Source organism: Penicillium brevicompactum, assembly GCF_028827555.1.
Source record: "Penicillium brevicompactum strain IBT 35665 chromosome Unknown utg000001l_segment0_segment0, whole genome shotgun sequence".
NCBI lineage: Eukaryota > Fungi > Ascomycota > Eurotiomycetes > Eurotiales > Aspergillaceae > Penicillium > Penicillium brevicompactum.
In genome coordinates this window covers 6,575,713-6,597,265 of record NW_026623203.1, presented here as the reverse complement: position 1 = coordinate 6,597,265, position 21,553 = coordinate 6,575,713, and the positions used below count along the sequence as shown (strand labels likewise).

Sequence of the window (21,553 nt, the reverse complement as noted above, 5' to 3'; positions counted from 1 at the left end):
CTCTCCTCCCGTCTCTCCTTCCGTCTCCCCCTCGTCTCACCAAGCAAAACCAAGATGGCGGACGAAAGAATCAGTGCCCTCGAGGCAAAGTGCGAGGCCCTTTCAGACCTTGTCAAGAAGCTGTCCATGGACGTTGCCCGCCTTGAGAAGCTGCCCATTGAGGTTGCCCGCCTCGAAAAGCTGCCCGCGGAGGTTGCCCGCATCGAGAAGATGAACACGATCATGCATGAGCAGATCGATGTCAGGACCAAATGGACAGATGACCAATTCGAGGAGCAAGGCAAGAAAGACGACAGGATCATCAAGACCTTCAACGATAGCCTGGATTCCATGGACCTGCGTTACAACGAGAGCTTTGATAGTATGTCCCAATGCTTCAACGAGATGTACGAAAACACCGTCAAGAGCATTGGCGAGAGCTTCGAAAACGTTACCCGGTCCCATAACGCGCGCTACGACCACATGACCGAATCCTTCAACGAGATTATCGAGAATACAGTTCACAATTTCAATGAAAGGATCGACATCTCGGCCGTGACCCAGAATGCGCGCGCGGACGGATTGACTGAAGTACTCAACAAGCGCATCAGCCATATGTCACAGGAACAAATCATGCGAACCGAGCACATGATGAAGACCTTCAACACGCGCATCGACACTGTGGCCCGGGATAGTTCAGCCAATATTGCGAACATATCTCGCCTTTCTCTTGAACTCAATGACTGTCTCAACCAGGGGGTTGGAATTGCCCGGGACTCCAAAAACGCTTGCATCGCGTCGAAGAAGCTGAAGGAGGATATGGAGACAATCCGCTCCAGACTTAATGCAACTGTCACATCTCAGGGCGATCTGAATTCAAAGCTCAATCTCTGCCTGCCGAGAATCTGGGACGGTAAGGGCCAATCCTTTGCTGAAGCCGAGCGTCGCCAACTCGCGCTCCTTGAGGAAGCGCTGGAAGAGCTTCAGAAAGAGCAGGCCGCCCAGAAAAAGCTTATCTTACGCCTCAAGATCGGCCTTACCATGGCCTTTCCCGAGCATCCCCTCAGCTTGACTCGTGTCGCCCAAGAGGATGAGATGGCTCCTGGTGTTACGAGCCCGGGCGTCCCTCCTTTCATACACCTTCCCAACTCGGCACAGGAAAACATTGCTCCTGGTGCTCCCGCTTCTCCCGCTTCTCCCAACGCCCCCAGCGCTCGCAGCACGCCCACTACACCCACTACACCCACTACACCCCCCCTCTCCAAGCAAAAATCAATTCACAATTTTTCCTTGAAGCGCAGCGCAGGCAAGCCCAATGTGGACCCTGTTTCGCCTCAAAGCCCTCCTCGCACCACCAGTGCAAGCAAGCTCATCAAGGAGGCGAATGAAAAGAGCATGGCCAGTGATGAGCCCAGCAAGCGATGGAACTTTGGCTTCCGCAATCGCCGCGATGCCGAGCCATCCAGCCCTAAGAGCCCATTGGCCGTCTCTCCTCGCCACCCAAAGCAAGGTGATGACACTGCTGAGCATGCTCCAGGCATCTCCATGGGAGCCACCCACGCTGGGACCAGCTCTGTCCTTACCTCACCCACCGATCCCACGGCCGGATACCCCATGAGCATGATTCACCCTGCTTTCCGGTCGACGAGCAGTGCCGGGGCTCAATCTGCTTCTGCCGCCCTTAGGGACAACACCAATGTCCAGGGCCACTCCGAGGCCACCTCACCCATTCTTGCTGAAGGGCAATACCCTGGCAGCATGCTCCAACCAGCCTTCCGTTCTTCCAGCGCGGAGACTGTCATTCATATCCCTTCCATGGGCCAGTGGGACGATGACACCATCGAGACCATCAGGGAGGTGATCTCCCTCCCGGGATCAGGTGATCCCTCCCCCACCGAGTCCTCCGTGGTTGGTGGTTCTAGCCTTCCTCACAGGGACTAGAATGGCCAACCACGGAGGCCGGTGATGTCAGAGTACGGCGTCAGTGAAGAAAACAGAAAAACAAAAAAATAAAAATAAAAACAAAAAACCCTTAAAAAAAAAAAAAAAAAAAACCTTTGTGCTACTGTTTATTTCTGTACATAGTCCAAAAAAAGAAAAACAAAATCAAGGAAATTTGTACATATGAACAAGATCCAGAAAAGACGTAAACTGCGTAGCTGAAGATTTTGCATATAATATTATTCACAAGAGAGTATTTACTTAGAATTGTTCATCATCTTCTCAATGTCGATTGCCGCCTCCCGCACCTGCGGACAATAATGCAGACGCAGCAATTCGCCTTCCCACACCGTACCAGCGAAGACATTGGTGGCCTCGATATCATTAGCCCGGGGGTTGAAGACACCATCACCCTTCCGCTCCTCAGTATGCCAAAGCGACGAGATCCGACGACCGTGGTACTTCGAAACCTGGTTCATAAGCGCCAGTGTAGCGAGAGCAGACTTCTCCGGCAGCTGGAGCGAAGTAGTCATAAGACGCTTGGAGAAAGTACCCAGTCGTGCAGGGGGCGGGTTACCATGAGCGCGAGACAGCAAGGTCGGCTGCAGACAGCGCAGGAGGAGAACCATGGGGGTCTGGAAGTTGACTCTGTTCTTGGAGCGGCTCTGGGCAAGCTCCGAGGCGTCGGAGGAGAAGTTGGGGTCGGCGAGCCGGAGGGAGGTGTCGGGGTTGAACTCGACTTCCGGGTTCATGGCGAGAGAGTAGAGGGAGCGGTAGAGGTGCTTGATGAAGAAGTTCAGGTCGAGGTGGAGGCCTGCGGCGGCTTTGCTGGCGTCTTGGCCTTCCATAAGGGCGAAGGCAGTCACTGTGCAGAGAAGGGTTCGTCGACGGGCATCGCGAGCGGCTGTCTCAACGATGGTGGTTTGGTCTTCTTCGTCGTCTTCCTCTTGGGTGACTTCCTGGTCACCTTCCTCGCCCATTTCTTCGCGCTCGGCGTGGTTGATGAGATCCTTCAGGGCTTCCAACAGGTCACCGAAGAAGTCTTGGTTGATCAAGTGGCTGTATTTCGCTAATCCTTCAAGGACAGGACCCATGAGAGGGGGAATGCGGAGCTTCAGGATACGGAAGTATAGACCGAACACCAGCTTGAGTGTTTCGGCTTGGTTCTTGTCTCTTTGCTCGTGGGATACCACGGCATCAGCCTGGCGCATGTCCTTCTCGACTTCCTTGCGCTCTTTTTGCACCTTGCGCTCTCGCTTCGTACGGAACTCGCGCTTTTGCTTGGGTTTCTTGCCTGGCACCTCTTCTTCTTCGCGGTCGGCGCGGTCTTGCGATGCCTTCATGTGGAGCTCACCCAATAGGCGGAGGTGAAGGAATGTGTCAAGTAGACTGGGGTGAATGTGGAAATCCTTGGCCTTCATCATCTTGGCGATCAGAGCCGTGGCTTCGAGAGAGACGGTTCCATCGTTGTCCTTTGCGAAAACGTCTTCCAATGTATCACGGCACTTGACGTAGTCGGCATCGACTGTTCTCCGTGCTAGGCGGTTTACCAGAATCTTGAGCAATTCGCTGCGGAAGTTGAAGTGAGGTACTGCCAGAAGCATAGTGCACGCCATGTTGATCGCGAAACTCTTCAATGAAGGATCAATGGAGCCATCTCTTGAGTTCTTTGCTAGTGTGCCAAGAGTCTGGACATAGTTGCGGTATCCCGAGACGAGGGACTGCTCAAAGTCGCGGAGTTTGCGCACTTCCTTGGACACTCTGCCTGTCTTGTCCTCTTCGCTCAATGGACGAATACGGTAACCGGGAATGACATCCTTGTAGATGGTAGCCTGCGAAGCAAGGGCGAGCTTCTTGACTGTGAGGCAGGTGTTCTTCCTTGTGACCATCTCCGCCATTGTCTTGAACAGAGAGGTGTGTTCCTCGGGCTCCTCATTGATCAAAGTTGCCATCTTGGCAAGTTCTTCCTTGGCTTGCATGATTTGGACTTTGATCGGGATCTTGGGGAGTTCTTCCTCGACTTCCTCTTCCTCTTCTGAGCCTTCCTCGTCCTCCTCGTCATCGTCGGTGCCTAAAAAGCTGTCGGTTTCCTCGCCCTTGTCTTCATCTTGTGTGGGTGGTTGGACTTCGGCTTGGACGAAGCCCTCGGAGGTCTTGATTGGCAGTCGTGCGCTCTCGCCGGCTTTCTTGGTGACTTTGCGCGGGCGGCGCTCGTAATCTTGCTCAACGTCCCACTCCATATCGGCTTTGGACTGGACGGCCTCGTCATCGCCCGGAGGGCTCAATCGCCTCCGCTTGGATTCTGCGCCGCGTGCCATTTTTGAATTGTGATCTGGGGGTGACAGTGTTCGAAACAAAATAGTCTTCAAATGCAAAGGCGGTCCCGAAAATTTGAGGCGGGAAGACATTGATTGGACCTTATTGCCGCTCCACTCATACAATTTTCCAGGACCGCTTCTTGTTGCGGTAGGCGGTGCACATTATTTTGCCATGCTGATTGGAAAAACTTCATCAAAGCTCCGTTACTCGGTTTCAATAAAATATCTACCGACTCCCTCCTCTCGTTTTCCAAGATGCGTTCCCTCACCGAAGAAGAGACCCGCACTCTCTTCACCAAGCTTGCTCACTACACCGGAAAGTCGCTCAACTCCCTTGTCACACCCGACGAAGATGGAAGACTCTCTGTTTTCCGACTGCAGGGCAGCCGTGTCTACTACGTCGACAAGGAATTGGCCAACCTGAGCACCAGCATCCCCAGAGACCAGCTTTTGTCCATGGGTACTCAAGTCGGAAAGTTCACCAAGGTACGGCGCATCGTTCCAGGATCTTGATCTATGCTAATGTCGCAACAGACCGGCAAATTCCGTCTTAACCTCACCTGCCTGGACCTGATCGCTTCCCACGCCCGCTACAAGATCTACATCAAGTCTAACGGTGTTATGCCTTTCCTCTACGGCTCCAACGTCCTCCGCGCCCATCTCTCGAAGTACTCGTATGTGCGCCACAATCTATTTTCCAGGCCATTGTACTAATAATCATCACAGCGAGGATATGCCCGAGCACGCTGGATGTGTCGTTGTCGATGAGAACGATGGTGAGTTGGAGCCCGGTTGTTGATTTCCAATACACCATTGCTAACGGACTTTAGTTCCTCTCGGATTCGGTGTTACTTCCCGCTCCAGCCAAGAAGCCAAGAAGCTGGAAGGCACAGGTGTTGTGGTCTTCAGACAGGCTGATACAGGAGAATATCTCCGCGAGGTTCGTGCAATCAGCCTTATACTTGTTTCTCATAGGATCATGCTAACACCAACTAGGAGGACACCCTTTTCACCACCTAAGCACACCGAGCACTACATATTCGTACCCTCGAAAAGGCGTTTGGGAGTTTCATTTGATTAGTTTGATGTTACAAAAGTTGACCATATCTTCCACGATACCATCCTCGTCGCTTCGGTGCCATGACTTGATGGTATATATTGACATGTCTCGCTGAACGTCGCATAAATATCCAACAGCACAATTTACAAAAACATTGCAACACTTCTCCACGATCGTAATAATTATAGTCAATGAAAATCGCGGTTGTTGTACTTCAAAATAATTTTACCAGATGCTTAGTCAGCATAGCACCGGGCCTTCGGGGGATCAATCCAGAGCCCGGTGATGATAGCCCAACTTAAGCTAAAAGTCCGGTGTGTTCGCCCTTCGATTATCTCGTGCCCACACCGTGAAGACACCGCAGCCAGAACCTATCATTCGGTCAACTCGTGCATCCCTCACCGCCTCCTGCTGCAGTTTTGTGCTCGGCGAGGCTCAAATATTGCCAACCCCACCATGCCACCTTATTCAAGCAGCCAGAAGCAGCAAATTGCTGAGTTCGTCACTTTGACGCAGACTAAAGATACCGTGGCCGCCAAGGTACGTCTTCAGAAGACATTCTGTTCATCTGTCCTGTCTTGCAGTCTTAAGACAGTATGCTCTTCAAGATGGTGAAACCAAACTTACATGTTCGTATAGTTCCTGAAATCATGTGGGTGGAACTTACCACAAGCCGTTGATGCGTAAGTATTGGTGGTTTTTATTCGCTTAGTTGTTGATGAGTCGCCCATCATGGATGAGTCGCCCGTCATGGATGAGTCGCCCGTCGCTGAGTCGTCGTCGCCGTCGCGGAGCACCATGGGCAGGCAGCCCACTTGACCTGTCGGAACGTTCTCTCCACGCCGTCTTGGGAACCATCCAATTCATCTGAAACCCCACCTCTTTGATCGTGGCCTTTCGAGGTTTGCGTTCAAGATGGTCAGACCACGCAGTCATAGAGTTTATTCTCTCGCTGAGCTCAGAAACCCCCCCGTGACTTACCCATTCACTCAGCCATGTTGCACATTCTTCGCTTTGCACGGTGGCTAACACCTTTTCTTTCCAGTTTCTTCTCTGCCGCAGTTGGTTCCAACTCAGTCATGAGCTCGGAAATGACCAGAATCTTTGAAAGCTACCGAGGTTTGTATATCATAGGCCCCGCCGGATTTAGCGTTATACTAACAATCCCAAGATGACCCAATCGACAGCCCCGATACCATTGGTATCACACGTGCAATGGATTTCCTAGGTGATATTGGCGTGCAGCTTGATGAAGTTACCTGTCTCGCCATCGCGGAGCTTCTTAAGTCTCCCTCAATGGGCGAGTTCACCCGTGAAGGATTCTTGCGCGGATGGATCGGAGTTCAGTAAGTTTGATAAAAACAAATAGTCATCAAGAGACTGATCTAACATATCCAGTGCCGACACTCTTGCCAAAATGACTGCACACGCCAAGCTCATCCGAGAGACTATCCCCCAAGACCCAGACATGTTCCGTCGTGTCTACAGGTATACATTCCTTCTCTCTCGGATGCAGGGACAGCGTAACTTGCAGTTTGAAATCGCTGCCGATCAATGGAATCTCTTCTTCACCACTGACCACGGCGGCGTCGCGTGGAACACGGAAACCACGCCCTGGCTCGATTGGTGGATTGAGTTCCTCGAAAGCCGCGGGAAGAAGCCCGTGAACAAGGACCTGTGGGAGCAGGTTGAAGTGTTCATGCGCAAGAGCCTGGAGGATGAGGAGATGGGATGGTGGAGTGTTGATGGGGCGTGGCCTGGCGCTCTTGATGACTTTGTTGCCTATGTGCAGGCCAAGAGAGGCAAGATGGAGGTTGAGTAGGTGCATCAGGTCGAATGTGTGAGCGTTTCGTTTCATGGGTTACCACTTTGACGTGCGGGATATGGGACACATGTGCATGCATCTGTGCTATCCACTATGGATCTATGGATCAATGGAATGTGGGTCCATGATCTTACAATCGATATCAATACAATTATGCCAAGGCCCCTTGCGGTCATTGAATTTCTCTCTTTCCAAGGTTTATTGATTCACCTGTACTCTGTAGTGAGTGAGATATTAAGCCTGATTGGAGTGGTTGTGAGACGAATCCAAAGAATCTATTTATACCAGCCCAAGGTGGAAAAAAGGATATAAAGCCATTCGTCATGAGATTGAGTAATAACATCAGGGGGAAGATATCTGCGACATGCTAGGATGCATGATGGGTGTGTACATGGATTGAGATCAACACCGGAGAATAATAAAGACAAAAGGGATAAACAAAGGAAAATAGAGCAAACAAGCAGGAGTCCATCGGAGTATGTATCTGAAGCTTCCGTCTTATTTACCAATCGCGGACTCCGCCCATTTAAGGGTAGTCGCGCTTCTCGTAACCGGGGTCGCGGCGCTGGTCGTAACGCTGGAGCGAAGTTAGATGGATTATTCATCGATCGAGGGAGGATAATAAACAAACCTTGCGGAGAGCCTCCAGGCGCTTCTTCTTGGTGTGGGTGTTGACGTAGGTTCCAATGAAGAAACCAATAATGTTGAAGAAAGGTACCCAAACGTGCTCGGGCAGGAACTTCTGGGCGAAGGCCAGGGCCAAGGGGGAGGTGACCCAGCTCACCTTCATGACGGGCATGAAACCGGCCTTGACGGTCGCACGGACCTGGTGAATGGTGCGCGCACCGGCAATAACAGCCATGGAGGTCAGGTAGACGCTGTTCTGAATGGGGGAGATCTAAACAGGCAAGCGTTAGCGAGCCGGAAAGGCGGTCAAGCGAGGGGAGGAATGAAAGTGGCATCGACGAGACGTACAATCAGGTTGCTAACGAGGATCTGAAGGATCTTAGCCTTCAGACTTGTGCGGCCGGCGAAGATCTTCTGGAGAATTCCGATGAGAACGTGGCCGAGGGGCGCGCTGATGAACATTCCGTAGAGGGACATCTTGGGAATGCGCGAGCTGAAGTAGTGGCCGTGCTTGCCGACATCGTGCGCGATCCACGAGGCCAGCAGCTCCTGCAGACCGGAGAGCACACCGGAGGTGAGCATCTTTGTGCGCAGCGGGTTCTTCTGGAGGTGGAGGAGGTAGGCCTAGTGGTTCCATTGGGATCAGTCGCGGTTCGTCAACGGGAAAGGGAATGGGAATGGGTTCGTACTTGAAGATAGCCATTTGCTCCAGTGGCTTTGCCTCCAGTGAGACGGTCTCCGAGACGATGCGCCAGGTCTCCCGTCGCAGCCCTGATAGACTCATTCCCCTCTGTTACTCGCGTAACTTCCTTCTCGAATTTGACAGACATTGTGACCGAGGAGAGGAGTGGGAGTGGAACGGTGAAAATGGGTCAATAACGCGCCTATGATAACCAATAGCCGGATTAGTGAGGTACTGGGGGAAAGCGTAGGGGAGGTTGTTGATGCGGGATTGTTTTGCAAGTGAAGTGGCTGGGCTCGGGCTACGGAGTACTACCGAGGTGCATTTGGCCAATGGTAGAACTGGTAGAACCTTGCACAATCCCCAACTCCATTGATTTCACTCACCAAAATTGATAAATAATCAAAAGAGAAGAAGTTCAATAAATCCAAAGGGCGGTTGCAGAGTGTATTTGGGCCGGAGTGGGCGGCAACTCCAATCGGCCAGCTCCGCCTTCCGATTCTGGGGGATCTTTAGGCTGCACTGCAGACAATTCTCTCCTACGTGCTAGATCTCGATATTTAATTTATTCCTCCGTGTGTGTGTGTCTCTGGATTATCTGTACGAAGTTCAAAGCACTGCGTGCACAGTAAATATTCCCCCCTTGCACCATTTTCGGAAATTCATTCCGAACTGTCACAATTAGCTCGGGTTCGACACCGTACTCCGTACTGAGGAAAATGGCTGCCGGCGAGTACCCTATTGCGATGTTTTAGTGTGCCAAGTTGTGTTCTGAGCTCTGAATGAAGCTCTCAATGATTGTGGGAACGGGGCAGAGACTTGTTGTTGAAACCCGTGTAGCCAATTCAGGCGAACAAAACAAAAGTCAATCTATAATCGCAAGTGGTAATTTCCGAGGTTGAAAGTAATACCGGTCGCAACGGTCCAAATGAGCTTCCCTCGGCTCTTAAGCGGCAATGGAACCATCTTTGGTACCCGACCTGAATGCTTACTCCGCACTGCACGCCCAATCATCTCTTCTGCACAATTCATTCTCTTCACCTGCGCCAAGACGCCTTTTCAAAGCTTCAAATTAATCCTGGCCACTTTTTGGCACATATCGCAGTAAGGACAGCATGATGGTATCGATTCCGGTGGATTCAATTGTGGATGATCTGTTACAGATCTCTGATACATGGTTGGCATAGCAACCGGCTTTTATTGCTTTGTTATCTGGTTCCGATCATATTCTCGCCCCACCAGAACTGGAGACAGAAGGGGCTGTTGTGCAGCTTGCGTTCATTATGCTCCGTACCCAGTGCGGAGTATGGGGTACAACCTGTCAAGAGAACCTGGTTTAACCTTTGGCTGGCTGGTATCAATATGTTCAACTGCACATGCCTGCTTTTTCATGACGCAGTATTACGTAGCTTCTCCTAATCAGCTACCTGGATTTCCATATCAAAGTCAGGTTAAATAAAACGTCAATGGCTCAAGAAAAACTGTGGACTTTCAAAGCCAATTCAAAATTGACACTCTATCACGCCAGACACGTCCATTGCGCGTGCTCGGGGGTCTAGTGTGCGGTTACCTGGAGGCTGGAGCATACACGCGGGCACTGGTTTACTGGAACACCAAATTTTTAAAAGCCTTAAGGTTGCATTATCAGCAGAGTAGCAGATTGCTACTTCTGGTCTTTCTATACTGTTCAAGCCCTGAACAACCCGATCGGTCCGCAGAGTAGTTCACTAGATGGCGGCATAGCACGGGGAAACGAGCTGCCAGATTAATCAAAATCCCGGAATCCACTACACTGTACACAGGCCTAGAGCTGCTTGCAACGTTGCTGTTTGTACATTTCATTTAAAGATAGTTGCCGGCATTATTAATACAAAACATTCTGCTATTTGGATACAGTCGTGCAGCAAGGTCGGCTGCCGAATACCCGATGTGGAAAGCAGAATCATCAATCATGAAGACCCTCAGAGCGCTTCCTGGGGAAGATCATCCTCGCTGGGTCCCTCATTGTAACCGTTCGACGTCTGGGGCTTGGCATGGCGAAGGTTATCACCCTGGATGACGTTCGACTGGTCGATGCCTTGGTCTTCTTCAGCTACACCTGATAGGTAAAGGTTAGTTCCGGACACTCGAATGGGTTCTAATGACATATTTACCGAGTTGTGCGTTTCCATCTTCGTACTCCGCATCTTCGGCCTCAAAATCGAACTCGTCTTCGACAATGTCGTTGGCAGCGGACATGGTGGCAAATTGTGGTGATGAGAGAAGGAGCCTTGGTTTTTGAGAGATAGGCGCAAGCTCAGAAGAACAAGAGGATATAAGTTGCTTTCAATAGTTCAGGAGGGAATTGATTATGTCTTCAAAGCCAGAAGAACAACTAGATATTTATGCTACGGCCCCTGTTGCCTCAATCGTCATGATAGCGTTGAGCTCGCGCCACCAAATGACCCCTTGACAGCGTGGATGCTCTTCAAACAGGTAAGAATCACTCCATTTCCGGAATTTCAACAATCGCAATCACCAAGAAGCTTTTGATGATCGAGATCTAGACATCGAGATCGATCGACTATCCGATGTGATGCGCTGCTATGACGTCAGTCAAATCCAATCCAGACCACAGAAACAAAACTTCAATCCTGCTTTCATCCGTCGTTCACATTGGTGGAAATCACGAATCGCTGGTTGAAACAATGGTTCATGATCAAATGCTTGTAGCTTGGACCCGGGATTTCGATGATCGACTGCGCTGTCCATCTTTGTCATTGTAGTCCTCAACCTTGCAAATATGGCCCCGTCGCTACTTTCGCCATTGAGTTTGATCGTTACCAATCTGCTTCATCATCTCCTTAACTAGATGATTCTTCTGGGCTTAATTGCTGAGGAATAGCCCTTCAATTAAAGTTACCCCATTGGGTCACGATTGGCTGGGACGGATCTCGGAAGAGTGGGGAAATGGCCCCATAGACTGCATTGTTTCATCGACCAAGCTGATGTATAGTCACGGCAAATTTGGAGAGTGTATTAGGGCTTGTTCTCTTTTCTCTTGGTATAATGAGTGATCATGATCGCTGAATCATGTCGTCCGATGGCACATTCCCTTGTTCCAATCACAATGTAGGGTTCGCGAGCCACGTGATCACCTAAAGAAGACGACATTTTAATTTCGAGCTCCTATAAAGACTTTCTCTTAGGGCATGAAATTAGACCTTGATATACTTTGCTTACAACAGCGAACTAAATCTACCATGAAGCTTTTCCACACCTGTAAGGAATATCAGGCCTCCTGAAACAGACTGAACATGATCTTGCATGAAAGACTGACAATGTTTCACCAACGCTTTTTCCTTCATTCTCTGTGAGTCTTGTCACTCTTGGTACTTTCTTACGAGTAGAATTTTGATGCACGTAAGTGGATATAGGATGAAACCCCTGGGGGAGAAACTGTTAACTGAATTTACAATGGATTTTCCCATCTCCATAATATCTAAAAGCAGTGAATAGGTAGCTCTACAATGTAATGAAAGTACTTTACCTCGCCAGATAGCTAGCAAGCTTGTTTTAGCAACATATAGTATTGAAGACATAGTGGCGCATACGGATTTCAGGGGTAAGTTATTCGCAGCAGATCATTGTGAAAGTACCTAGGCTCCTGCGGCGATTCCTTTTTTATACGGGGAATCAAGCATAGAAAACAGGCCTTAAAAGCTAGATTGAAGCGTATCAAGCAAGTGAAGCGCTTTAGTAGATGGCGCACGTCACAACGACTAATCGCGATCCCCTCAAGTTGCGTTGCCGCGTCAGATCGGATCCCAATCTTTTCTGGCGCTTTCCCTTCCTCCAACCCGACACCAAATCCTCACACAAAAGCTTTCGTGATATCCCGACTCTTGTAAGGCTTTATCTCTGTGATCCACTGAGACCTTCTCGAGTCTGTGGAACCTTCCTTCGAGTCTTCATCTGCCATCCTGCAGCACCAATCTGCCGGCACAAGACCAAGGTAGTTGACCGTTGTTTGAATCCACAATTCAATTGCTAATAGCGCACCAGACCTTTGAACAGACAATTCAAGTCCCAATTCTCGATCCTTCTCTTCCAAAGGCTCCCGGTCATCTGAAATAGCTGGGACCTAATGCGTTCTTTCACATTCCTTGCGGTCTTTTGCCTTTTGATTTTTGCTTCTTGTCTTCATCATCGATCAAATATGGATTACTCCGGTTGCAATGGAGTCTCCGAAGGTAGCGAGCCCAGCATCGAGGGGAACGGACATGACCCGAACCAAGTCCATCAGTCCGAATCCGCGGTTGAAGGAGTTCGCGAGGAAATGACCACGCTTCAGATATCTGGAACGGCCGGGGAGGATACAAACTTGCCTGGTCAGGCCGTTCCAACGAGCTCTGCCGGTCTTCCGGCCGAACAAAGCGATGCCGGAGGCCTGATGCATCAAGGCCTAGTTCCTCAATCCTTTAGTTTTGGCGCGAGTGCAATGACCAATGCCGAGCACGTCAATGTGTTCAATACGCAGTCTCAGCATGAATCGGCCGCATGGCAACATTACGTCCCAGGTCCTGCCGGTCCGATCCCAATGGAGCATGCTAGCTTTCCATATGAAACAAGCTTTGCACAAGCCCCGATGCACCAGGGCAACATCCCTCCCAATCCTGTTAATCCAACTGAGGCCAGACTCACCAATGGGGATATTGAAAATGGGTACAATGCTCGATCTGAGATCCCAGGTAATCTTGGAACTCCTGGATCACAGGACTTTTCCGGGGCCGTGAATTCCTCGGCTCTGCCGTGGTGGATCCAGGGATCTGATCAGGGCAATGATGTTGACATGGATTCGGAACTTGAAGAGGGCGAGATCCGCGAGTAATACGTGTTTGACGATGAGTATGGACTCATTCCTGCCGTGAAAGGAATTGTCCCCTTTGATGACGAAGACTAACAGGCTCTTAGGTACTGGACTAGGCCATCGAGACCTCTCTATTCGTTCAGTCAATATTCAGCTAAACAGTCAATACAATTTTGAGTTATCTTTACCTTGATCCACAGAAAGAGCATTTTTGGGGGGAGGGAACAAGTGCTCACCTCCATAACATGAGCGAATGATCTTTCAATGTCTTTTTAGCTCCATGTCAGCAAGAGCTTGATGCACTTATGGTTCACTCTGTGAATGAAACGCGATTCATCAGACATTGCACGTATTGCTATGCTGCAAATCGTTGAAGAGCCGCAAATCGTCTGGCATGAAGATCAAATCGTTGTGTCGCAGACTTTCTAGACCAGGAGTATCGTCTGTAATGATGGATTTCGTTTGGCTCAATATGAGATGAAGATATCTTGCAGGCCTGATCAAAGATAAAAACTGATTTGCATCTGCGATTGAGCCGAAAGAGCAGGATAGTAGCAGCATTGGCTCTCATGTGCATTGTGAAGAAGATGACCATGACACAAGTTTTGGGGAAGCAAATGCGTAGCATAACAACGATATAATGGTGGATAGCGTACCTAGCCTCACGATATCTCGGCGTAACGTTACGTTCCCATGCAAACTCACATGCCTATAGGCCTCAAGTTTTTCACCAGATCTTACAATTATTCCCGTTCATTTCTGGTTGAGATTGAGTGAGCATCACAGATCCATTGGTTACCCACGAGCCACAGTCTCTCTACCTTTGATTCTTCTGCTACAGCTGTTGGGCTAGCCAGTGAACGGCATGATTTACATTGAATCATGGAGATATGAGATTTGGCTGTTCATATTATGCGTTGTATGTTTAATCGGCCACTGCCAAGTCATCATCACACAGCTCCCTGTCTGATTTCCTGAGTAAATATCTTTACCACCACCCGGTAGACTCTCTACAGAATACGACCGATTGAAGAAGAAGGAAAGACATCAATGTAGAAACGTCAGGACTGAACTGGTTAATCATTGAATTTTTTGTAGAGACTTGCACCAGTACTGTAACTCGTTGTCTACCAGGTACATCTCATTAAAGGATAGAATTTTGCAATTGCTACATGCTGAATTCTGTGGGTGGTATTGGTATACTTATTTATTAATATGGCCTCGGAGCTTGCCATCTAAAGGGGGGACATAACCTTGGAATCAGCTTCTTGGGGGCCTTTTGTTGACTGTGACACTAAAGAGACTTTCTTTTCGTCAACTACCCTTTCAATAAAATCGCCTCCCCCGATCTCTTTCTGAGTCGATGAAAATTTACTACGTGTTGATGGCAGACTTTTCATTCCCCTTACGATTTACAAATTTACTTTACCGGGCTTTTTTCAATTTTTGAAAAGGGGAAGCAAATGATATTCTTCTGACTATGCTGCTGGCATCCACCATTCGAGACTTCACACACACTTTCGCCCGACTACAATATTTCTCGAGCCCTCCATTCCCGTGGTAGCTTCCAAAGTTGATATTTGGACTTGAGTCAGGCACACCAACTACGGCAAGTCGTTGTCAATTCGCCTCCTCTCCCCTATCAAGAAGTGACCGAGTATTTTTTGCGCTTCGTGAAGACACCATACCCACAGCAGCGAGGGAGGTCAAATCATATGTTCCGTCAACATCATACCGTCCATTCAATGGTGTAGAATCTCGGCTCGCGAAAGTGTCACCGAAGCGCCCCGGGTCTTATCTGTCCTCAAAGTCTTTGTGATTATCTTGATTGAAGTTTTTATGTTGCTATTGAAGCAACCTCCGTTGTATCACTTGCTCTGGTGCCCAGCTCATTGTCCGGCTCATGCAAACCGTTAGCCTTGGGCAAGGCTTTTTCTTGTCTTGATCCACTTTGCACAGCCTCGTCACCTTGTTGGGCCAATCTCCTCTTGTTGACGCGCCATTGTTTGTAGTACACCCGGTGCCTCTCTCGCTTTTCCTCCGCCCACTTTTGCGCAGCCTCGTCACCTTGTTGAGCCAATTCCCTCTTGTTGGCGCGCCGTTTTCTCTCGTACACCCGTTGCCTCTCTCGCCTTTTCTCCACCCACTTTTGAGCAACTTCATTACCTTGTTGGGCTAATCCTCTCCTTGTGCTATTCAAATCTCTCATTCTTGCCCGATTTTTCTCGATCTGCTTCATCGCAGCCTGGTTACCTTGTTTTGCTAGTTCCTTCTGATGGACATACCGTTTTTCAGATGATACCCTTCTCTTCTCGGCTGACTCTTGAGCAGCCTTGTCACCTTGTTTTACCAATTCCCTCTGGTGGGCCCTCAGTTGATTCTGCCTTGCACGATTCTTCTCAATCTTTTTTTTAGCAGCCTCATCGCCGTGCGGCTGCTCTCTTCAAATTAGCCCTCAATTGCTTCCGCCTTGCACGAATCTTCTCAATTTTTTCTTTAGCAGCCTCATCGCCCTGCTCGGCTAATCTCTTCCGATTGACTTCCTGTTTCCTACTGTTCGCCTGCGTCTGCTCGATCCATCTGCTGGCTGCATCACACTGTTCAACTAGTCCCCCAAGGTGAGCAATATAACGCCTACAGGTCTTTCGGCGTTGCTTTTTGCTGTTGTTGCCTTGGTACAGTCTTTTTGTTTGGTTCGCCATCGAGTGATGTATGTCCTCCGCCGCATGGTCCAGTGCTTGATGGCTCGATCACTTTCTTGACCTAGATACCTCCCGGTAGTTGCTAATTGTATGTCACTCTTTTGCCTTCTCTCAAGTTCTCCTTGAGCGACTTCATCCCCTTGTTCAGCTTGTCTATTTATTTTGGCTCTTGACTTCGTACAACACTTTAGCTCTTTTTTAGGATACTCTTGGGTGGTTATGTTGCCCTGCTCTATCTTTTTCCTGGCATTGACCCAATGGAGACGTCTCCTCTCCTGCTGTTTTCTGACACGATTTTGGGCAATTCCATCACCCTGCTCTGCCTTTTCTTTGATATTGACCCAATAGAGACGGCTCCTCTCCTGCTGTTTTCTGACACGATTTTGGGCAATTTCATCACCCTGCTCTGCCTTTTTTCTGATATTGGCCTGATAGAGACGGCTCTTCTCCCGCTGTTTTCTGACACGATTTTGGGCAATTTCATCACCCTGCTCTGCCTTTTTTCTGATATTGGCCTGATAGAGATAGTCCTTCTCCTGCCTTTTTCTGACACGATTTTGGGCAATTCCATCACCCTGCTCTGCCTTTTCTTTGGTATTGACCCAATAGAGACGGCTCCTCTCCTGCTGTTTTCTGACACGATTTTGGGCAATTTCATCACCCTGCTCTGCCTTTTTTCTGATATTGGCCTGATAGAGACGGCTCTTCTCCCGCTGTTTTCTGACACGATTTTGGGCAATTTCATCACCCTGCTCTGCTTTTTTTTTTGATATTGACCCAATAAAGATGATTTTTCTTTTGTTCTTTCTCAAGCAACTCTTGGGCAATCTTATCACCTTGTGCAGCTAATCTTTTCATTTCGGCCCTTTTTTGATTCCGATTCTCGTTGTATCTTTTACGCCGTTCTTGAGAAATATTATCCCCTTGGTCAGCCCGTTCTTTCAATCCCAATCGTTTCCTCTTCAGCCCTCTCAAGGAAGGCACATCGTTAGTCTGCTTCTGCAAATGACGAGATGTGATGTAGCGATGCTGCAGGACAGTGTTGTACTTTGAAAATCTGTCAAGTATAGCACGGATCGATCGGATATTTGGCGAAAAGTGTCCATAGTGGTTGTTTGGAAGACAACTATCATCGATGTTCTCATCGACCAAGTGAAGCATATGGCCATCCACACGAGAGAACCGTGTTGGTATATCGGTGAAGATCTGAAGAGTGATCTTCACGTCCTTCCAGTCATTGAACAAATTCTTCAGCAAAAGTTTGTTTGATGAAATAATTCTCCATCCAGAAATCACAAGAACAACCTCAGCACCAAGACGTCGACCTTTTGATAGTACCGAAGACAGGCGAACAGGCACCTCGTGTGTTTCGGGTAGTACGTCGTTGGGTTGGTGTAAGAATGGTAGGTAGTTATAGGGCTCACTATGAGTGACCTGGAACTCTTTTTCGTGGGCATCTTTCAGGTGGTCCATGGACTCCTGCAGCCATTTGCTCTTCTGTTGGAAAGTTTTATCTTCGTACGTGCTGTCTGGGGATGTGATAAACACGACGATAGGGCTGACTGAGTCAGTAGTTATGGCGTTGACTTGGTTGATATCTTCCATGGGTTCCATGGGGGAATCAATTGTAAGTTCTGCGAGCCCTCGGGTGGTTCGGGAAAAGGTTTGCATGGCATATATGGTTGTACTGTGACTTGTTCTCATTGTCTCGAGGGAGCGCACAAGATTGGCCATCTGGCCGTGGTGATCTTTGATAGGATCCATGATGTGCAGGACATCAGAAATTGAAGGTTTTGTTTCTTGATGAATGGTTTTGAATGTTTTGTTGATTGAAGGTTGGTATCTGAGTGATGGTTTTGAAGGGGATGGGGAAAGGATAAAGGAAAGAATCCCCACCTAGGATCTGTCTTTATATGTAAGATTGCCAGTCATGCCGTGTAGCCTAGAAATCGCATACTATTGTGAAGATATTGCACAATACTACAATGTTGACGCAGTATCCTGTCATACATGTGTGTTTGGCTACTTGCTACTTATCCTCAACCTGAAAACTTCATGCAATTAAGCCTTGTAGTGCTTGTAGTGCTTGTAGTGCTTGTAGTGCTTGTAGTGCTTCCAAGGTTATTTTTGGCAGGATAGTGCCGAAGTTTTCCAAAGTTGGTTTCATTGTGGACATTGTAGACCTGAAGATCATGTGTCGAGGATACTGAACAGCTGGATGTTCACAAGCCTGACTCGGTCAATGGAAATACATTGGTCATGGAAACTATTTTGATAATATTTCAAGGAGATTATGGCAGGGTGGGATCTCCAGAGTCCATCCCACTTGGGCAAGTTCTTGAGGCGGAAATTTCACAACTTTACCCAAGGCGCAGCCAAGTGCCATTTTAAACCGACTGGCCCGTTTAGTACTCAGACTTGATGCTACTCCGTAGATAGAAATGACCTAACCAGACCAGGTATGGCTAAGCCCATCAAACGGGAAATAGTGGGGAATCATAGCTAGTCCCTGTATCTGAAAGACAGCAATCATGCTACGAGAAAAAAAAAATGCTTCTCACCTTCAACGCATTACAGCTTTTTGGCACTGGTCTTTTTGCTGTGTATGTCCTCGATTTGGTAAGTACAACCTTTTGTAGAGAGCTCAAATATTCTGACAAGGCTGTAGCTGACTAGTTTTATGGATTGAACTGGGATATTGATGGCCTGCTACCGCGTGATTTCTGTCGCTGGTCACTTAATAATTCTCTCTTTTCTTTATTTCGCTGTGGGGGTTGATCTTCATTTCACCGCTGCCTTGGGATTTGTATTTCCGTTTGCTCCTGCAACTCCCGGACTGGCGTTTGCAGAGGAAGGGACATGCTGTATGGGTCCCACTGGCTCTGCCACCTTGGGCCTATATGTATAGAGGATTACTTTCGAGACATGTTTGTCGCGCTTGTTATTTGGAATATTTAGTGTGAAATTTGAACACCCCTGACGCTGCGAACACATCCGTCATCGGAGTCTCTGAATTTATAATCCATGGGGATTAATTTATATGTCTGTTGTGTTTGAAAACATGTCATGATTCAATCTGCTGACCATATTTCCTATGTCATTGTGTAGTTCTATGTACTCCGTAGACAATCAGATTTACTTGTGACCCCCTTTATACTCCGCGGCGAAAATGTCTTGGCAACAGCAATGGCATGTGAATTAACTCTTTTGATTCTCGAATTCCTTCTTTCTTTTGAATCTCTGCTATACGGAGAAAAAAAGATCAATAAAAAAATAAGGACACAAAATAGCAGGTCTTCGGCAGTAGATTCCAAACACAGCAGTAAAAGAAGTGCGGAAAAATTCCCCGTAAATAATCGAAAGAGGCAATCCCAGCCTTAATTGTCTAGCCTCGGCAGCGCGGCGAAGCGGGTATCGCGCGATCCCGCATCTCGTCGCTCCGTCCCCAATAATTGCCCTGAACAACCCCGGACCTCCCAAACTTCCCACACCAGCCTGTGCTTCACCGTGGACAACTATGGCACAACCTGATGGGAAGCCCTCTGGCATTTGCGCCAAGCGACAGCTGCTGGGTGCCCTAACCACAACGGACCTCACCATCCGCCGCTTGGATCTGTAAGTCTCACCATAGACACGGGCTACACGATGCCGCGGACACAGGAACTATGCTAACTGGTATTGTAGCATGCTATCCACAGCCAGTGGTCAAGAACGAGTACTTGCGACCATCAACTATACCGCCTCAATACTGCACCACCTCACGGCCTCGGCCCCATGGATCGCTCTACAAACGAGATTGGGTCTCCTCGCGCGACTCAAAGGCCGCACACCTAATATTTCTTCGCCTTCCACAAAATCAAAATTCTCCGCCCTCTCCTCACTCGCTTCGGAAACGAGATATAACCTCCGCCTCTTCGGCCTTCTCGAGCTTTGGATCTGGGGAGCCGATACGCTCAAGAACCCGCCTAAGGACCGCACGCTCCACGTCCTGACGGTGCTACAGGTTATCTCGAACGTGATATATCAGTTCCTTGAGAACGTGGGGTACCTCGCTTCCAAGGGTATTGTCTCGAAGCGCCTCGTCGAGAAATATGGGAGTCTCACGCAGTGGGATCTGTGGAGTACACGAGGCTGGTTCGGACATATCTTCTTCCAGTTCTTCGTTCTCTGGCGGCAGCATGTATTGCGCAAGCGACGTGTTGCTGCTGAGCGCGCGGCCGCTGGTACGGTCGAGAGCAAAGAGACCAAGGCTGAAGATGACGAGGCTATGAGGCTGGAGATTCGGTCTTGGAAGAAGAGTCTGGTGAATAATGCTTTCTGGGCTCCTTTGTGTCTGCATTGGTGCTTTGAGAAGGGAATCGGTATCCCAGAAAGCTTGGCTGGTGTTATCAGTTTCGGCGCTGGGGCTTGGAGTCTACATGATATGTGGGCGGCGACGAAGTCGGTCAAGGCTTAGATAGAGGTGGTGGACTATTTTTCTTTTTCTTTCTTGTACAGATTTACTTGCATATATACCTGATGCCGTGACTTATGTGGTTGCGAAACTTATAGAATGGGTTGAGATGACCTATGTTTTCTTTTTTCTTTTTTGGTTTTGTGTTGAGATCAACTGTTTCTAAACTGTCATGCAAATATTCTGCTTGGGCATTCTTCTCATTTTCGTGTCATCATTGATCGTTCACAGATACCGTTCTTGATCCTCAAGGGCAGCCTCTCGACTCCTGCGGTCTTGCGATTGCACCATGTGTCGACATAGCGGGGATTGGAGGAAAGGCTCAGCATCCCACATGGAACCGCGAATCAGCTCTAGTCCGAAATGATTGCTAGTGTTTGAATCCCCTGTGGGATTCCATTCGAACACCCCGGCATCAATCATCCTCATGCTGTGCTTGTTATCTTTGAGTCGTCGTTGGCATATTTGCACCTGCACACTGGCAAGCTTCTGCAACCCGCCCTCCAGCTCGTGAATGGCGTTCCTCTGCTCGCGATTCAAGCCAAAGACAAGAATGCCTTCGACCTTGTGATCACGGTTGTCTGATTGCACGATGACTGGCATGCCTTGGTCGGCATACTGGCACAGTTGGTACCCGTGGAGGGTTGCTTTGGTCATTGACTTCTGAATGCGAACCTTCTGGTCAATGTCGGTGTGGTACTTGAGGATAGTGGGAAGCATGAGAGCCCCGTACACGAAGCTGGGTGAGCTGTCTGGCTGCCTGAGAGAAGTGTCAACTTCCTGGTCCGTGAGGGTGTTGGCGAGGGCTTGCTTGAAATCCCGTGGGGAGTTGGGACTAAAAGCCATGTCGCCTGATTGACTATTGTCGGCAGCGGTGGCTTTCTGTGACACTGAGGCCGACGATCTGCATTTTGCTATCCCATAGATCAAAGATTCATGGCGTGAGGATTGAGTTGGCGCAAAACGATTTTGATTGCAGGGTCACTCAGACGAAGAGGATGTCGTGATTTGCCCTCGAGGAGGAGTATGCGAGAATATTTGAGGCTCAAAACGAGGGGTCCAGGGGGCTCAGGTAGAAAGGCTTCTCGTGAAATGGTACTTATCAAACCACCTGGCT

At 48.9% G+C, this 21,553-nt stretch overlaps 10 protein-coding genes across 10 annotated transcripts; 4 read left to right on the top strand and 6 right to left on the bottom strand.

The window, feature by feature from the left end:
- Positions 1-102: 102 nt before the first annotated feature.
- N7506_002073 (uncharacterized protein) lies at positions 103-594 on the bottom strand (the record flags this gene model as incomplete). Its single annotated transcript, XM_056951369.1, has 1 exon — positions 103-594. One exon carries the CDS (start codon positions 592-594, stop codon positions 103-105), a length of 492 nt encoding a protein of 163 aa, XP_056817284.1.
- Positions 595-2,177: 1,583 nt separating this feature from the next.
- N7506_002072 (nuclear export protein Noc3) lies at positions 2,178-4,238 on the bottom strand (the record flags this gene model as incomplete). Its single annotated transcript, XM_056951368.1, has 1 exon — positions 2,178-4,238. The coding sequence occupies one exon, from the start codon at positions 4,236-4,238 to the stop codon at positions 2,178-2,180; it is 2,061 nt and encodes a 686-aa protein (XP_056817283.1).
- Positions 4,239-4,493: 255 nt separating this feature from the next.
- N7506_002071 (ribosome biosynthesis protein NIP7) lies at positions 4,494-5,258 on the top strand (the record flags this gene model as incomplete). Its single annotated transcript, XM_056951367.1, has 5 exons — positions 4,494-4,724; positions 4,773-4,912; positions 4,965-5,014; positions 5,069-5,178; positions 5,235-5,258. The coding sequence occupies 5 exons, from the start codon at positions 4,494-4,496 to the stop codon at positions 5,256-5,258; spliced, it is 555 nt and encodes a 184-aa protein (XP_056817282.1).
- A 496-nt stretch (positions 5,259-5,754) lies between these two features.
- On the top strand, positions 5,755-7,120 carry N7506_002070 (DCN1 family protein; the record flags this gene model as incomplete). Its single annotated transcript, XM_056951366.1, has 5 exons — positions 5,755-5,838; positions 5,938-5,981; positions 6,344-6,417; positions 6,470-6,644; positions 6,697-7,120. 5 exons carry the CDS (start codon positions 5,755-5,757, stop codon positions 7,118-7,120), a joined length of 801 nt encoding a protein of 266 aa, XP_056817281.1.
- A 529-nt stretch (positions 7,121-7,649) lies between these two features.
- Positions 7,650-8,580, bottom strand: N7506_002069 (Mpv17/PMP22 family protein; the record flags this gene model as incomplete). The annotated part of the gene is made up of 4 exons (XM_056951365.1): positions 7,650-7,700; positions 7,755-8,021; positions 8,099-8,374; positions 8,440-8,580. The coding sequence occupies 4 exons, from the start codon at positions 8,578-8,580 to the stop codon at positions 7,650-7,652; spliced, it is 735 nt and encodes a 244-aa protein (XP_056817280.1).
- Positions 8,581-10,393: 1,813 nt separating this feature from the next.
- Positions 10,394-10,670, bottom strand: N7506_002068 (uncharacterized protein; the record flags this gene model as incomplete). Its single annotated transcript, XM_056951364.1, has 2 exons — positions 10,394-10,530; positions 10,586-10,670. The coding sequence occupies 2 exons, from the start codon at positions 10,668-10,670 to the stop codon at positions 10,394-10,396; spliced, it is 222 nt and encodes a 73-aa protein (XP_056817279.1).
- Positions 10,671-12,630: 1,960 nt separating this feature from the next.
- N7506_002067 (uncharacterized protein) lies at positions 12,631-13,302 on the top strand (the record flags this gene model as incomplete). Its single annotated transcript, XM_056951363.1, has 1 exon — positions 12,631-13,302. The coding sequence occupies one exon, from the start codon at positions 12,631-12,633 to the stop codon at positions 13,300-13,302; it is 672 nt and encodes a 223-aa protein (XP_056817278.1).
- A 3,425-nt stretch (positions 13,303-16,727) lies between these two features.
- Positions 16,728-17,747, bottom strand: N7506_002066 (uncharacterized protein; the record flags this gene model as incomplete). The annotated part of the gene is made up of 1 exon (XM_056951362.1): positions 16,728-17,747. The coding sequence occupies one exon, from the start codon at positions 17,745-17,747 to the stop codon at positions 16,728-16,730; it is 1,020 nt and encodes a 339-aa protein (XP_056817277.1).
- Positions 17,748-19,500: 1,753 nt separating this feature from the next.
- Positions 19,501-20,439, top strand: N7506_002065 (uncharacterized protein; the record flags this gene model as incomplete). The annotated part of the gene is made up of 2 exons (XM_056951361.1): positions 19,501-19,598; positions 19,668-20,439. The coding sequence occupies 2 exons, from the start codon at positions 19,501-19,503 to the stop codon at positions 20,437-20,439; spliced, it is 870 nt and encodes a 289-aa protein (XP_056817276.1).
- A 222-nt stretch (positions 20,440-20,661) lies between these two features.
- Positions 20,662-21,282, bottom strand: N7506_002064 (gamma-glutamylcyclotransferase family protein; the record flags this gene model as incomplete). Its single annotated transcript, XM_056951360.1, has 1 exon — positions 20,662-21,282. One exon carries the CDS (start codon positions 21,280-21,282, stop codon positions 20,662-20,664), a length of 621 nt encoding a protein of 206 aa, XP_056817275.1.
- Between the last annotated feature and the right edge of the window lie 271 nt (positions 21,283-21,553).